The 17880-nt window shown below is 43.3% G+C and overlaps 1 protein-coding gene across 3 annotated transcripts in view; it reads left to right on the plus strand.

Moving 5' to 3' along the window:
• The window catches only part of LOC144491758 (laminin subunit beta-2-like), a 138843-nt gene extending 124260 nt beyond the window's left edge, over positions 1-14583 (plus strand). For all 3 annotated transcript variants that reach the window (XM_078210013.1, XM_078210015.1, XM_078210014.1), the window contains 4 exons: positions 4485-4626; positions 5190-5366; positions 6661-6820; positions 7834-14583. In XM_078210013.1, the coding sequence (XP_078066139.1) occupies positions 4485-4626; positions 5190-5366; positions 6661-6820; positions 7834-7970 (616 nt within the window). In that variant the 3' untranslated portion in view covers positions 7971-14583. The remainder of the gene's footprint in view (positions 1-4484; positions 4627-5189; positions 5367-6660; positions 6821-7833) is intronic.
• The last annotated feature ends 3297 nt before the right edge of the window (positions 14584-17880 follow it).

Here is a 17880-nt window from a genome sequence, read left to right on the forward strand (position 1 = left end):
GGGGGGTAGTTATAGAACCGATGTCAGGGGTAGGTTCTTTACCCAGAGGGTGGTGAGGGATTGGAATGCCCTGCCAGCATCAGTAGTAAATGCGCCTAGTTTGGGGGCGTTTAAGAGATCCGTAGATAGGTTCATGGACGAAAAGAAATTGGTTTAGGTTGGAGGGTCACAGTTTTTTTTTTTAACTGGTCGGTGCAACATCGTGGGCCGAAGGGCCTGTTCTGCGCTGTAATGTTCTATGTTCTAAATCCCACCATGGCAGATGGTGAAATTCAACTTCAATAAAAATCTGGAATTAAAAGTCGACCGATGACCACAGTTGTCGATTGTCATACAAAAAAACCCATCTGGTTCACTAATGTCCTTTAGGGAAGGAAATCTGCCATCCTTACCTGGTCTGGCCTACATGTGACTCCAGAGCCTCAGCAATGTGGTTGACTGCCCTCAGGGATGGGCACTAAATGCTGCCCCAGCCAGCGACACCCACATTTCATGAACGAATAAAAACAACACATCTGCACATAGATCATCATACACTCATGCACATAAATTCTACCATACATTCACACTTACTGTTGTGAGAGTTCATGCCCTTGATCTCCAGACAGCATTTGACTGAACGAGGTATCAGAGTACCCGAATACAACTGAAGTCAATGGAATGTGGGTGGAAAATGCCTGACTAGCTGGAGCCCACAAAGAGAAATGACTGTTGGAGGCTGATCATCTCAAGCTGGGTATGCTGCATATAAACATACAAATTAAGAGCTAGAGTAGGCCATTCAGCCCCTCAAGCCGGCTGATCCATTCAATAAGATCAGCTGATCTGACTGTGGCTTCAATGCCACATTCTGCCTATCCAATATACCCTTTGTCTCCCCCTTGTTAGTCAAGAATCTATCAACTTCTACTTTAAAAATATTCAGGTAGAGAAAAAAAAACTCCTCATCTCTGTTTTAAATGGGAGACCACTTATTTTTAAACTGTGTTCCCTAGTTCTGGTCTCTCTCACAAGGGAAAACATTCTCTCCACATCCAGTCTATCGAGTCCCCGCAGGGTCTTGTATGTTTCCATAAGAACACATCTCAATGCTCTAAACTCCAGAGGATATAGCGAGGCCCAATCTTTCCTTATAAACTGCGAGTTCTGTTGGCCAAGATGGTGTGTTGTTGCTTAAATGTGATAAATTATCTCTGCTTTGCTTCATTCGCCTTTACCTTAGCTAGAACAACCTGCAAATACAAAATAAACCAATGAGCAATCTGGGAATCATAGCGGGCGGGACATGGACCATGGAAAGGTCTGTTGGTCTTGGGCAGGATTTGTTGACCTTGGGGTGAATACGGCTGGAAAATCCCACCCATGATGTTTCACTCCAGGTGATTCTACTGACAAACCAGGGAGCTTTTATCAAAACAAACTTTATTTAACAACACTAACTATAACAAATGAATTAGCTTAACTTTTAACAACTGAACAATATTTAAACATGACAAGATACAATTCTTAATTGTTAACATATCACTGAGTTCCAATCAAGGAAAATTTCCTTTATAGACTTAAACCCCTCTTTATAATTAGTTAGCAAAACACAGACATATTTGCTTGTGACTTAGCTTAACAGACCTGGAGCATTCAGAAAACCTCCAGACAGAGAGAGACAAAGAGCTACCTGTTTGTTCTAGCAGGTCCAGGCAGCAACTGCTTGTCTTTTAAAATGAAACTGGAAACCGGTCTTTCTGCAAGCTTAGCCCCTCACGATAATCACATGACTCTGTCCCAGTCAATCCATCTAATCAAAACTCACATGACTCTGTGTTGTCTAAAATCCCAGGAGAACTTGAATAAACAAAAGGTCCATTAACGTTACAAAGTAACACATTCCAAGCTAAAATCAGTATTATCCTACATTCTTAGCACCTGCTGCATGTTTACCAGACAAGTCAACTTTTGTAACAAAACACTGTCTCTTAAAACAGCCCCAACTTACAGATAAAATATTCTCAAAATAGCACAGTATCATCACACTGTGCTAAAAATAAATAAACAATCGAACATAAACGCAAAATACTGCAGATGCTGAAATCTGAAACAAAAACAGAAAATGCTGGAAAATCTCAGCAGGTCTGACAGCGTCTGTGGTGAGAGAAATAGAGCCGATGTTTCGAGTCTGGATGACCCTTTGTCAGAGCTAATAGCAAAGAGAATCAGACGAGATTTATACTGTGGGGGGGGGGGGTGTAATTGGACAAAGGGAATGTAAATACTAATGAAGAAGGCTGAGAAAGGTGCTAAAAGTGTCCATTAAGTGATCAGAATGTGTCAGAACAGAGGAACAGACTGTTAAGGGACTGCCTGAGGAATGTGGCAGTTGCCCTGGCGGTGGGGGCGGGGGGGGGGGGGGGGGGCAGGGGGTGGCGGCGGAGGGATGGAGAGCGAGAGTGGAGAAGTGGAAAAATGGAAATGAAAATGAAGGATGATAAAAAATGGGATGAAAAGAAGAAATGAAATAAAATGGAAATGGAGAGAAGGCGGTGTCTTCCCTCCACATTTATTTTGGACATAATCAGCCTCGCGCCAGGGAACAGCACAAGGCTGATTACAACATGCTAATACTTATTAGTATCTATTTAACGAGCCCGGAACTTAATTGTCCGGGCTCGCTAAAGTTCCTATCCCGCCGGTGGAGGTCCACACCAGCAGGGATCACGTATGGCTCCAGCAATGGGGACCACGCCTGATGCCTCACTGGTGGGACCAGAGGCCAATGAGAACACCCGGGAGGTCGGGGGAAAGGGGCAGTGCCAGCCTGGCACTGGAGAGGTCGGGGATTGAAGGCTGGAGGTCAGGGGTTGTCAGGGATTGGAGGCCGGGTCCAGTCATCATTGTGAAGGGGGCGGGGGGGGGGGGCTAGGGGGCTTGTCAGTATGCTGGGAGATTGGCACATACACACTAGACCCCTCTGCAGTCCAATGCGGGCCTCCCAGTTCAGACTCCACTCTCCTCTTCCCCCCCCCCCCCCCGCCCCCCAATATAATTCTCCTGACGGACTCCATGTTGCACAGAATGCCGTAAATTCATTCACCTCAGCTCACATGAAAAAACAGGCAGGGAAAACTCCTGTATTCCCACCCATTGGACCCCCCCCCGGAGTGTTTCACTCCAGCAGGGATTACAGTAGTATCCCACTTTCAGGGAACTATCGGGATGATCCTGCTGGAGTTAAAGGAGGGCATTCAGGGCCCTCCAGAGGGTCAGGACGTGGGAGGGATGATGTCCCCTGGGCATTGGCACCCTGGCAGTGCCAGCCTGTGCTTCCTGGCACTTCCCAAGAGACAACTTATTGAAATGGGAAATTTTGTTCCAAACATCATTTTTATAAATCCTTAGAGAAATATCAGTTTGCTACTAGTCCACCAAAGAAAGCTTATCATGTCAAACTGACCAAGATCCTCACATATTTTTCCTCTTTTTCATTTTTTGTTTTTTCTTGTTACCTTCCTACTCGCTCCCCAAAGCCTGCCCAACATCTACAAGGCATAAGTCAGAGATGTGATGGAACACTGTCCAGTTGCCCAGAGGCTTCCATCAACACTCAAAACTCCATCGAGGATGAAGCAGCATATAAACGATCTCCCACTTTCAGCATTCACTCTCTCCACCACCAATACACTGGCAAGGAGCTGGTTCACTCAGTTGGCTTGATGACTGGTTTGGGATGCAGACGCCAAAAGTGTAGGTTCAATTCCCCTGCCTGCTGAAGGCCCACCTTAACTTGCCCCTCGCGTGAGGTGTGGTAATCCTCAGATTCAAATTACCATCGGTCAGTTCTCCCCCTCAAAGGGGAGAGCAGCGTATGGTCATCTGGGACGATGCTGACTTTGCCTTTTTTTTACACAGTGGCAGCAGTGTGTATCATCTACAAGATGCACTGTAGCAACCTTTCAAGGTTTTTCCAACAGCACCTTTCAAACCCATGATGTCTACCACCCAGAAGGAAGAGCAGCAGGTGTATGGGAACACCGTCACGTCACACAAATTCCTGATTTGTAAATATATGATCATTCCTTCACCATTGCTGGGCAAAAAGCATGGAACTCCCTATCTCATAGCCCTGTGGGCGTACCTTCACCACACAGACAACAATGATCAAAGACCTTCCCGAGGGCAGCTAGAGATGGTGAATGAATGCTGGCCTTGCCTGCAATGCCCAATCCCTGTCAATGAAAAATACACACGCTCACAAACACACACATGAACATTCTCACACACACATTCATACACCACAGACCAACTTATAAATCACATACAGAATCACACTCATTCAGATACACATTCTCTATGTCTATCTCTCTCTCACTTTCACAAATCCACTCTTTGTTAGAATGCTGCTGCTGGTCTCTACTTTGGTAAAAAGCTAGACCCCAGCTTTGTTCAGTTGCCAGGGACTTTTGATGCATTTTTATTTTTCTTTAACTGCAAAGGGGCCGTGCAGAAAATGTTAAAAACACGGCCGAGGCAGTGAAGCAAGCCCTGGAGGAGGCTAGCCGAGCTCAACATGCTGCACAAAGTGCAATCAGCCGTGCAAAGGGAGACATAGAAGAGACTGACCAGACACTGAATGGGGTAAGGAAGAAATGTTCAAGCACAGCATCTTTTCCTATTAATTATCTCCCCTTTGACTAGCAGCATGAAACATAGGAACAGGAGGAGGTCAGTCATCCCCTCAGGCCGACTCCATAGGAACACTAGGCTATTCAGTTCCTCGAGGCTGTTCCTTCATTTTAATATGTTTGCTCCCTATCCGTTCATCAGTCTTGGTCTTTAAGTTTTTAACTGACCCCCAACAGCTACAGCCTTTTAAGGAGAGTCCAAGATTTCCGCTCCGTGTGATAAAGAGCTCCCAATTTCATTCCTAGCTATTATTTCAAAACCATGCTTCATTATTATATTGTACACCTCTTAATCAAAATCATTTATTTCAAATGATTTGATATTTGATTTTTTAGTACTGAAGGTATAATTGCTCTCTTCAAGTCCTTATTGAGTCGACTGGTCAATTAATTAAATTACTCAATTCGCTGTATCATAATGTTCACCAGTATCCTTTTTAGTTTCAGCTGATGAGTTAGGGAATATGGCTCTGGCTCCAGTGATAGTAAATGCTCTGCTTCTCTCTATTCTTACAGATACGGAGTCAGACGGTGAGTGCAGAGAGAGAGCTAATGAAGGCAATGGACAGACTGACAGAGCTGGACAACAGAATCGATGCGCTGAAAATGAAACGGGCCAACAATAGCCTGGTGGCATCGCGGGCAGAAGAAACTGCTACAATGGCCCGGGACAAAGCCAACGAGGCCAAACAGGTACAACCGAACAGAACAAAATTCTCAAACATGCACGAGATGGAGGGGCAGGAAAAGGAAAACAACAGTCGCAGAAAGTACAGGGCAGTGGGATTATTTGGAAAGCTCTTTCCAAGAGCTGCCCAGGATCGACAAGTCAAAGCGCCTCTTTCTGTACCATATACTTTTGGGACTGGGTCAGGAGAGCAGGGTAAAATTGTTCGCCTGTGAGAAGAGGATGGGATGTCAGAGGCGAGTACCCTGACGATTTTAAAATCACCCCTATTAACTGCACGCTCTGCATTTCCTCCATCTTATTTCATTTTTTTATTGATGAAAACTCACAGATTGCTCAGTGCACCTGTCAATTTTGCCCACAAACCTTGCCAATGTATCCCAGATATTAGAGTCCCATCGGAAATGTGATGAGCCATCTTTCAGGGAGAGGAATAAGGACGTGAGCTAAAACTCATTTTTACTTTGTTCATTGTGGTAGTAAAGCCGATTGGGTGATCGTGTTAAACAGGTTATAGTGGATCATAGAGTCATAGAGGTTTACAGCATGGAAACAGGCCCTTCGGCCCAACTTGTCCATGCTGCTCTTTCTTTTAAACCCCTAAGCTAGTGCCAATTGCCTGCATTTGGCCCAGATCCCTCTATACCCATCGTACCCATGTAACTGTCTAAACGCTTTTTAAAAAACAAAATTGTATCTGCCTCTACTACTACCTCTGGCAGCTCGTTCCAGACACTCACCACCCTCTGTGTGAAAAAATTGCCCCTCTGGACCCTTTTGTATCTCTCTCCTTAAACCTTTGCCCTCTAGTTTTAGGCTCCCTTACCTTTGGGAAAAGATATTGACTATCTAGCTGATCTATGCCCCTCATTATTTTATAGACCTCGATAAGATCATCCCTAAGCCTCCAACGTTCCATGGAAAAATGTCCCTGTCTATCCAGCCTCTCCTTATAACTCAAACCATCAAGTCCCGGTAGCATCTTAGTAAATCTTTTCTGCATTCTTTCTAGTTTAATAACATCCTTTCTATAATAGGATGACCAGAACTGTACACAGTACACAGATTGGCTGCTATAGAAATTAAAATGAAGGGAGGTGTAAAATGGTCTGCTGTCTCGCTGTTACAGACCGAATTGTCTTAGTGTGAAACAGGTATGTCTGCTCGGGGACAGGGGAAGTGTTCAGTCAGCAGGCTGTGGCCACAATGAGGTGTACAGCAGGCTGGATGGACCAGCTGGTCTCCTCTTGCCCATCAAGTTCATACCTTTCTTTATGGTTACATTTTTTTTGCTTCCAGATGTTGGAGGGACAGCTGTCAGACAAATATAAAGTTGTGCATGGTCTTATAGACCGAAAGAGTGGCACAGTTGTTGATGCTAAACATAAAGCAGAGAGCCTTCGGAATGAAGCCAAGCAACTCCTGAGCGATGCACAAGACAAGCTGGAGAGATTGAACGGTGAGATGTAGACAAGTAACACGAGTGAAACTTTCAAAGCCAGATTTGCCAAGATATTTGTGAGGCATTTTTTCAGATAAAGTTAACTTCATTCCGCTGTGAAATGTGTGGTGGATTTTCATCACAAAGTGTAGATATTTGAGCAGTCTTAGTCAGAAAATGGAAGAAAGGACAAGGACATTTCAATATTGTGTTTCACGGCCTCAGGGTGTCTGCTTTACTTTGCACCTAATGAAGTACTTTTGAAGAGTAGACACTGTTATAATGGAGGAAATTTGTCAACTCACACAGCAAGCTCCCACAGAAACAGGCCATTCACTGCAGCTGTATTTACTGATGACCATGCTCCACACAAGCCTCCTCCTACTCGTATTTCATCTCAACCACATCAGCATAAACTTCTATTCCTTTCTCCCTAATGTGCTTATCAAGCTTCCTCTTAACCATCCTTAACAGTGTGAAATCTATCATCCTCCGTTCAGGCTTTGACATACAACTATTTTTGACACAAACACCAATTAAATACCAGAAGCTGGAAATCTGAACTAAAACCAGGAAATACTCAGCAGGTTAGGCACCAAGTGTTTCTCTCTCCAGCATTTCCTTTTCAGCATCTTCTTGCTTTAATTGTTTTTAGATGCAGTTTACAGCATCACACCCTGTGCTTGCTGATCTACTTTGGCTCCTGGTCTGACAACACCTCGATTTTTAAAACATTCTCATCCTTGCCCATCCAGGGCCTTGCTCCCTCTATTACTGTAACCTGTGCAAGCTCTCCAACCTTCCCAGATTTTTGCATTCTTCCAATTCTGGCCTCCTGATTTTCTTTGCAGCATCTTTGGTGGGGGAGGGGCCTTAAGCAACTTGGCCCTGAGCTCTCCTCTGGATAATATGAATATAAATGAACCTCCTATGAAGTTTCTTGGGATGTTATACCACATTAAAGGTGTTATACAAATGCAGGATGTATTTATTTCCATAACTAACTGGATGAATTTTCTCCTACCCAACAGATCTTGAGGATCAATATGAAGCAAATGAACAGGTTCTGGAGGAAAAAGCCCGTCAGCTGGATGGTCTGGAAGAGAAGATGAAAGAAATTTTGCAAGCCATTAACCAACAGATCCAAATCTACAACACCTGCCAATAAATGAACAATTGCCAAAAATAAAATACCCCTACAGATAAATAAGCACTCGTGTAATTAAGCCTTTAAAACATCCATAACAATATCCAGCTGTTAGGTGCTTTATCACATTCTGCATTTTCTTATTCATGATACACCTCCTTCATGCCCATCAGCCATTCCCAACATCTCCCCCTCTCAGTTTCCTGATGAATCTCTTACGTACAGAAGCCCACTGGTAAAAATGTAGTGAGGAAATCAGAGAAGGGATGACCCTGCTTCATTGAATGCTGAAGAAATGACGTTTGGATGCCATCAAGTCCCTTGAGGTTAAAACGTGGATATTACTGGGGTGTTTCATGCAACTTGTGAAAAGATTATTAATGGAAGATTTAATTTCAATTTAAAAACTTTGACTGTTATCAGGTTTTAGGTTCCATAAAAAATAAAGGAGCATGTAGAACATAGAACATTACAGCGCAGTACAGGCCCTTCGGCCCTTGATGTTGCGCCGACCAGTGAAACCAATCTAAAGCCCATCTAACCTACACTATTCCAATATCATTCATATGTTTATCCAATGACCATTTAAATGCCCTTAATGTTGGCGAGTCCACTACTGCTGCAGGCAGGGCATTCCACGCCCTTACTACTCTCTGAGTGAAGAACCTACCTCTAACATCTGTCCTATATCTATCACCCCTCAATTTAAAGCTATGTCCCCTCGTGCTAGCCATCACCATCCGAGGAAAAAGGCTCTCACCGTCCACCCTATCTAATCCTCTGATCATCTTGTATGCCTCTATTAAGTCACTTCTTAACCTTCTTCGCTCTAACGAAAACAACCTCAAGTTCCTCAGCCTTTCCTCATAAGACCTTCCCACCATACCAGGCAACATTCTAGTAAATCTCCTCTGCACCCTTTCCAATGCTTCCACATCCTTCCTATAATGCGGCAACCAGAACTGTACGCAATACTCCAAGTGCGGCCGCACCAGAGTTTTGTACAGCTGCAACATGACCTCCTGGGTCTGAAACTCAATCCCTCTACCAATAAAAGCTAACACTCCATACACCTTAACAACCCTATCAACCTGGGTGCCAACTTTCAGGGATCTATGCACATGGACACCGAGATCTCTCTGTTCATCCACACTACCAAATATGTTACCATTAGCCCAGTACTCTGTAATCCTGTTACTCCTTCCAAAGTGAATAACCTCACACTTTTCCGCATTGAACTCCATTTGCCACCTCTCAGCCCAGCTCTGCAGCTTATCTATGTCCCTCTGTAACCTGCAACAACCTTCCGCACTGTCCACATCTCCACCGACTTTAGTGTCATCCGCAAATTTACTAACCCATCCTTCTACACCCTCATCCAGGTCATTTATAAAAATGACAAACAGCAGTGGTCCCAAAACAGATCCTTGCAGTACACCACTAGTAACTAAACTCCAGGATGAACATTTCCCATCAACCACCAGCCTCTGTCTTCCTACAGCTAGCCAATTTCTGATCCAAACCGCTAAATCACCCTCAATCCTATGCCTCCGTATCTTCTGCAATAGCTTACCATGAGGAACCTTATCAAACGCTTTACTGAAATCCATATACACCACATCAACTTACCCTTATCCACCTCTTTGGTCACCTTCTCAAAGAACTCAATAAGGTTTGTGAGGCACGACCTACCATTCACAAAAACGTGTTGACTATCCCTAATCAAATTATCCCTTTCGAGATGATTATAAATCCTATCTCTTATAATCCTTTCCAAAACTTTGCCCACAACAGAAGTAAGGCTCACTGGTCTATAATTACCAGGGTTGTCTCTACTCCCCTGCTTGAACAAGGGGACAACATTTGCTATCCTCCAGTCTTCTGGCACTATTCCTGTAGACAATGACGACATAAAGATCAAAGCCAAAGGTTCTGCAATCTCCTCCCTAGCCTCCCAGAGAATCCTAGGATAAATCCCATCCAGCCCATGGGATTTATAAGTCTATTTTCACATTTTCCAGAATTGCTAACACCTCCTCCTTATGAACCTCAATCCCGTCTAGTCCTATAACCTGTATCTCAGTATTCTCCTCGAAAACATTGTCTTTTTCCTGCGTGAATACTGACAAAAAATATTCATTTAGCGCCTCTCCTATCTCTTCAGACTCCACGCACAACTTCCCACTACTGTCCTTGACTGGCCCTAATCTTACCCTAGTTATTCTTTTATTCCTGACATACCTATAGAAAGCTTTAGTATTTTCCTTAATCCTACCTGCCAAAGACTTCTCATGTCCCCTCCTGGCTCCTCTTAACTCTCTCTTTAGGTCCTTCCTGGCTAACTTGTAACTCTCAAGCGCCCTAACAGAGCCTTCACGTCTCATCTTTCCATAAGTCTCCTTCTTCCTCTTCACAAGAGATTCAACTTCTTTAGTAAACCACAGTTCCCTCGCTCGACCACTTCCACCCTGCCTGACAAGTACATACTTATCAAGGACACGCAGTAGCTGTTCCTTGAACAAGCTCCACATTTCAATTGTGCCCATCCCCTGCAGTTTCCTTCCCCAACCTATGCATCCTAAATCTCGCCTAATCGCATCATCATTTCCTTCCCCCAGCTATAACTCTTGCCCTTCGGTATATACCTATCCGTGTCCATCGTTAAAGTAAACATAACTGAATTGTGGTCACTATCACCAAAGTGCTCACCTACCTCCAAATCTAACAACTGGCCTGGTTCATTACCCAGTACCAAATCCAATGTGGCCTCGCCTCTTGTTGATCTATCCACATACTGTGTCAGGAAACCCTCCTGCACACATTGGACAAAAACTCACCCATCTAAAGTACTTGAACTGTAGCTTTTCCAGTCAATATTTGTAAAGTTAAAGTCTCCCATAACAACTACCCTGTTACTTTCGCTCCTATCCAGAATCATCTTTGCAATGCTTTCCTCTACATCTTGGGAACGTTTTGGAGGCCTATAGAAAACTCCCAACAGGGTGACCTCTCCTTTCCTGTTTCTAACCTCAGCCCATACTACCTCAGTAGACGAGTCCTCATCAAACGTCCTTTCTGCCACCGTAATACTGAAGGGGTAAAAAACTCAGGTAAATTCACGTTTTTGTATTTTGGCGTTGGAATTCTCCGACCTCGCCCACGGTTGGGATTATCCGGTCCCGCTGCTGTGAACGGAGATTTGGCTGAGCCTGGCAGCGGTAGCGGGAAGTACGAGACCGGAGAATTCCGGCCTGCGTGTCACCTCCGACTCAAGAAAACAAGCAAAGGATCTACAGCCAAATTAAATGATGATCCACAGCGATTTACTCACTTCATTGACACCATTTGTAAACAGGCCTCATCATCACAGATCCTCACTTAACGTTTGGGTGTTTTTTTGAATTAAAGGTCAAAGTCAAAGAAAACTGTTTATTATCTGCCTCATACCTTCCACTATGATGGTGAAATTTTCAAAGTTGCTGGAGATTATGTACAGGGGAAGGATTTGCAATCTTGCCTTGAATAAAGTTAAGGAGAAAATACTTTTCTTGGCAATTCATCCCTTGAAAAGAATCTATGAACTTTCAGATGGAAATCACTGGAACTAATTTTAATGATAACTACATTTTGCAGCAGCAAATTGTACAAATTTGTTAATTTAAGGCAGCCATTTGGAAGTTCTCAAATGCCCCAAGTCCTCTTGTAATTGGATAATTTTCCTTTAACTGCAATGTTTTCATTCCGTGTGAAATTATGACTGTGCAGCATTACACCCAGTTTCCTTTGGTTGGTTACTATGGGTGCAACATGGATTTTTCTCGTGCTGTTGAAGATGTTTTCTGAAGGTATCCACGGTTCTCACAGTAGCTGATGATTTAGGGCGTCAGATTCTTTCCTTGAAATCTAACCATTTCACTTGAAGCACAGCATCTCCCAAGAACCAAAAATCCACAATACCAGAGTACTGTTATAACACTGTTATGATCTAGATTCTAGAACATAGAAAAAATACAGCACAAACAGGCCCTTTGGCCCATAAGTTGCGCCGGTCATGTCCCTACCTACCTAGGCTTATATATAGGCTTACCTATAACCCTCAATCCTATTAAGTCCCATGTACTCATCCAGAAGTCTCTTAAAAGACCCTATCGAGTTTGCCTCCACCACCACTGACGGCAGCCGATTCCACTCACCCACCACCTCTGTGTGAAAAACTTACCCCATACATTTCCTCTGTACCTACTCCCCAGCACCTTAAACCTGTGTCCTCTCGTAGCAGCCATTTCAGCCCTGGGAAAAAGCCTCCGAGAATTCACCCAATCTATACCTCTCAATATCTTATACACCTCTATCAGGTCACCTCCCATCCTTCGTCTCTCCAAGGAGAAAAGTCCGAGCTCCCTCAGCCTATCCTCATAAGGCATGCCAACCAATCCAGGCAACATCCTTGTAAATCTTCTCTGCACCCTTTCAATCATTTCCACATCCCTCCTGTAATGAGGCGACCAGAACTGAGCACAGTATTCCAAGTGAGGTCTGACGAGGGTCTTGTAAAGCTGCATCATTATCTCCCGACTCCTAAACTCAACCCCTCAATTGATGAAGGCCAGCACACCATATGCCTTCTTAACCACCTCCTCTACCTGCGAGGCCGATTTCAGAGTCCTATGGACCCGCACCCCAAGGTCCTTCTGATCCTCTACACTGCTAAGAGTCTTACCCCTGATATTATACTCCTTCATCCCATTTGACCTGCCAAAATGGACCACTACACATTTATCCGGGTTGAAGTCCATCTGCCACTTCTCCGCCCAGTCTTGCATCCTATCTATGTCACGCTGCAGCTTCTGACATCCCTCCAACCTATCCACAACAACTTTACAACAAACTGATGTTCAAATGTTAAACAGCAATTGTTAGTCACATGGCAGAGTTTTCTCCTTTTCACCAATTTATCCTTGCTCTGAGCTGCAAGCAAGTTCGAATTTTGTTTTGACCTCAATTTCTGACACTTTTAACTTTTGAAGCCTTTAGCTTGACTTTGAATTTTAACAAGTTGTGCAGAATGCACGTAACATTGTCACAAATACATTAGAGTTTTTTCTCTGAGTGGACTTTTGTTAGCCAGCCTGCGTATCCAGCCTCTTTAAACTACATTGAGTTGGTGGAAGAGTTGTTAATTTGAATGATCTCTGTGGAAATGGCACCACTCCTTCATTTGGAGAGATCTCAGAGCCGCCTGAACAATGATACCAGCTGTGGCTAAGTTAGTAGCGCTCTTACCTCTGAGTTAGAAGGATGTGGATTCAAATCCAATTCCAGGACTTGACCAAAAAAGTCAATGCTGACATTCCAGTAAAGTACTACCTAAGGAATGTTGGTGCTGTTGGAGGTGCTGTCTTTTGGGTGAGATGTTAACCTAGGTTCTGCCTGCCTTCTCAAGCTGGATGTAAAAGATCTGATATGGCCATTAGTTTGAAGAGCGGAAGAATTATCCCCACTGTCTTGACCAATATTTGTCCCTCAATCAACATCATATAAACTAATTACCGAGTCATTGCCACATTGCTGTGTGCAGATTGGCTGTTGTATCACTGTATACGACAATAAAGTAATCAGATTTCAAAAATGTACGGCATTAGTGGTAAAAGTGCTTTGGGATGTCTAATGGTCATGAAAGGATGTGCTACAGGATGCTTTTCTTTTAACAAACCTTTGCTCTATAAAAATTCTATACGCCATTGAAACTTTTGATAATCCCAAACCTTTAGGTTAAGAATGTAAGAATGCATTGAACAAAAAAATGATTGTCACAGATCTGTCCCCCTCCTTTAACAGATTATGTACAATCTACTATGTGGATTCCATCTCGCCCATTTGACCTGATTGAAGTCACTGCATAAATGCTCCCCAACACCTGCAGGCAATGTTGTCCATTTTATTAGCACGAGCCACATGCGATTGAGAATCCAAATGTGGAAATCATATTTCTGATTGGTAAATAGAACTGTCAGTGGGTATGTGATTTAGACATTATTTTCATGGCATGTGCATGTAAATTTGAACCCTTTGTACGTTTGTTGGTAAAATCGCAAGACAAAAAGCAGTGTGTACAAGTGTTTTTCAATTGTTGTGGCAGCTTTAATTTCTTGGTTATAGAACGGTGGGAGATGTTTTCTAAGTTCAAATATACACATGAATTACATTTGCCTAGATTGAATATGAAGGGTTTGCTACGTAAATTCATGCATGTGGCTAGAATAGCATTGCTAAAACCACCCTTAGGCAAGGCAATAATTTCTGTTGGACAACATTGCCCTCAGGTAATGGACTGAATTCCTAGCACTTCCCTCACAGCACTCTGAGTAAAATTACTGTGGGGACATGATTGAAGGCTAATTCCAGTGCAGGTTGCAGGAGTTTTAATTGTAAGCCAATAATGTTTTAAGCAATTAGCCAAGGCTTCATTCTTTAAAAGAATAACAGCTGAATAAAGTGCTATCCTGAACTTTAGCGTGGATAATGTAAATGATTGTTCTTACAGTCTTATTTTCATGACAGTACTCTGCTTTTTTTCCACAGGTATGTTAAATACACTTCTGTGGCACTGAATAAATGCTAATGTCCTCCCTGTTTCCTCAATGATTCATCTGTCTTCTATCGCATTGTAGCTTACATTTCAAGAACAATAAAATAGGTGAGTTGAGACTGGTAGCATCGGCAACAGTAGCATAATGGGGGGGTTATGTTTCTGGTTTAGTAGTCTACAGATCTGGACTGATACACCAGAGATGTGAGTCCACGTCCCACCATGGCAGCTGGGGAGTTTAAATTCAATTAATTAAATTCATCGGGAATTTTTAAAAATCAAACATCTGGAATGGCCAACAAGAAACTACTGGATTTTTGTAAAAATCCATCAAGTTCACTGATGTCCTTTAGGGAAGAAAATCCACTGTCCTTACCTGCTCTGGCCTACAAGTCAATGGCATTTGCTACCAAATAAACCTGTTGGACTTTAACCTGGTATTGTTAAAACTCTTACTACAAGGTCAACACAGATTTGTTGAGGGAAGTAAGAGCAGAATACTGCAGATGTTGGCAATCTGAAATAAAAACGGAAGGTGTTGGAGAAATAAAGTTTGGTCCAGAGTAGGTATTAACAGCAGAATAAAGGTCAACTCTGTCTGAAAGCAAAAACATGAGAACAAGGTACAAACTAGCAACAGGCGGGTCGACTCTTTTTCCAGTATTCTTTTTGCTGCATCAATAACTACGTTGGTGCCACTTCCTGCTGTCATCTGGAGATGGAAACATTAATCAGCTTTGCTTCCAATTTCTACCCAGTTTTTGATATTTAATCTCCTCCATCCTCTAACCTTTGCCTGAACTTACCCTTTGCTCCACCTGACCCTCCCTCCCCCCCCCCCCCCCCCCTACTTTTCCAACAACATAAAACCCATCAAATTCATACTGCTTTTCAGTGCTGAAGAAGAGTGCTATCGGACTCGAAATGTTAACTCTGTTTCTCTCTCCACTGTTGCTGCCAAACCTGCTGAGTTTCTCCAGCTCTTTCTGTTTTTACTTGTTCAGGGAGAATTATGTTGAAATAATTTATTCCGTTTCTCGATGCAGTAACGAAGAGCGTTGATGAGGGTAATGTGGACATGAACTTTCAAAAGATAAACTGCCACATGATAGGCTGCTCGCTCGAGGAAGTTGAAGCCCATGGAATAAAGGGGACACTGGGCAGTGATTCTCAACACCGACAATATTTTACTTCTTTGTTGTAGTGATGAATAATTGTTTTTCGGAATGGAGAAACATTTTCCCAGTGTTCAATGTTGGCACCACCGCTTTTCTTGATCGACTGTATATTACTGACCTAGATTTGTGTATGAGGGGCCACATTTCAAAATCTGCAGATCATACAACACTTGGACAGTCATATAATTGGAAAGGCACAGACGGAATAGTGGAATGGATGGACATGTAGAAGATGAACTTTAATGCTGAGAAATGTGAAGTGATACATTTTGGCAGGAAGGAGGAAAGGCAATATGAAATAAAGGAAGCAATTCTAAAGTGAATGCAGAAGCAGAGCACCTAGTGGTCCATGTGCAGGAATTGTTGAAGATGGCAGGACAGGTTGAGAAAATGGTTAATAAGCCATAATGAATCCTGGGTTTTGTGAATGAGGCATAAGGTGGAATTTTACTGGCACATCCGCCCCACGGTGGGGTTTCCCATGGGAGAGGTGGCTCGCCTTTGGCTGTTGGCAAAATTGCTGGTTATTTACATTGCTCACCTGTGCCGCTGTCGGGGAACCTCAGGGGGGGTGCAACTATGGTGGGACCAGAAGATCCTGCTGGTGGGAAGGGCTGGAGAACTCCACCCTCTGAGTTTTTTTCTGTAATGGTTGTGTGAAATGCAAAAGTGATCAGGATAAATCGAGACAGATATTGGGCACATTGGATGCACATCTGAAAACAAGTCCTCCAGGAGAGATGTTAAAATTGCTCAGTTGCTGCGTGGAATATTAATTGTTCTATCGCATGATTCCATCGCCTCAGTGGAATCTGCTGCTCAGAAAAATCGGGATTCAAGCTTCACTCCAGGGATTTGAGGACAGAACTAAGACTGACACTTCAGTAGAATAGTGAAGGAGTGCAGCACGGTCTGGGTGCTGTCCTGTGGATGAAATGTTAAATGAAGCCCTGTCAACCTATTCAAGTGAATGTTGAAGAAGTAATGCCATTGGTTGACAAAGATGGGCAATCACCCAGTGCCATGGACAATATTTCTCTCAACCAAGATCACGAAAACAAATGAGCTGCTCATCTATCTCCCTGCTGTTTGTGGGACCGTGTGTGTAGAATTAGTTGCAACTGTGCTCATAAAATTATGATACCAATGATGATACGGCCAAAGTAATTTGTTGACTGTGTTTATGGACGCGTTGAGCTCCCCAGGAAAAAAAAGTGAGTGAGCGAAAGTACACCAATGCCACCAGAATGGGAAGAGGAGGGCAGACGTAAGCCTTGTGTAAACCTTGATGGGCTGCGGGAGATTGGCATTGTTGGTGTAGGGAATCTCATGCATGATGCACTTTGAGGAAGGGTCGGGTAATGTGGTATTCCTATGGAAACTGAAGAAAGATGCTATTACAGTTTGAAACAGTAACTACATTCAGGCAAATAACAGCTGTTAGAACAAGATAGGATGCATTGCTTAAACAGAACAGAATGTTCTTGATCATTGTCACTGCTATTTTATAATGGTTAGACTGGGTAGGACTTTCTTATTCCACTTTGCCTTTTTAGTATGGTGTCACTGCGCGCAGGGGGAGGCAGTGGCCTATTGTTATTGTCACTGGACTAGTAATCCAGAGACCTGGATACACTGCGGTTAAAACAGAGGAAGTAACAGCACTTAGTTGCTTTGAAGTTGCCTGCAGCTGTCAAGCAGAACTGGGCTGTTTATAATCATTGCGATTAGGAACAATGTCGGGTACCTCGGTGCATTCAACCAGGAAAGGAAAAATAAATAAACAAACCCCGAGCACGCTGTGTAAAAACCATTAAGCTGCCAATCAAAAGCTAGTTAAAGGTTTTGGACCATGAAATTCAATGAGAAAAGGGTTTTCAAAGGTTTGCAATGGATTTCAAAAGCCTTCAAAAGCTGGCAATGGATTTCAAAAGCTTTCAAAGGCTGGCAAAGGTTTTGAGATTTCTAGGAAGGCTCAGAGACTTGAACAAATGCAGTATTAAAAGAATCGATCTGAGTGAGCAGTTGTGGGAAAAGCAATGCGATTCCCGCCGGGTGAGTCAGCGTAATCCAGATCTCAATTCACTCATGCTTATAATTTTGTTTGGAGCTTGGGGTGTTTCTCACTGAATTCACCCACACATAGGCTGTGATTCTCCTGAAT

This window comes from Mustelus asterias, chromosome 3 (genome assembly GCF_964213995.1).
Source record: "Mustelus asterias chromosome 3, sMusAst1.hap1.1, whole genome shotgun sequence".
Classification (NCBI taxonomy): domain Eukaryota; kingdom Metazoa; phylum Chordata; class Chondrichthyes; order Carcharhiniformes; family Triakidae; genus Mustelus; species Mustelus asterias.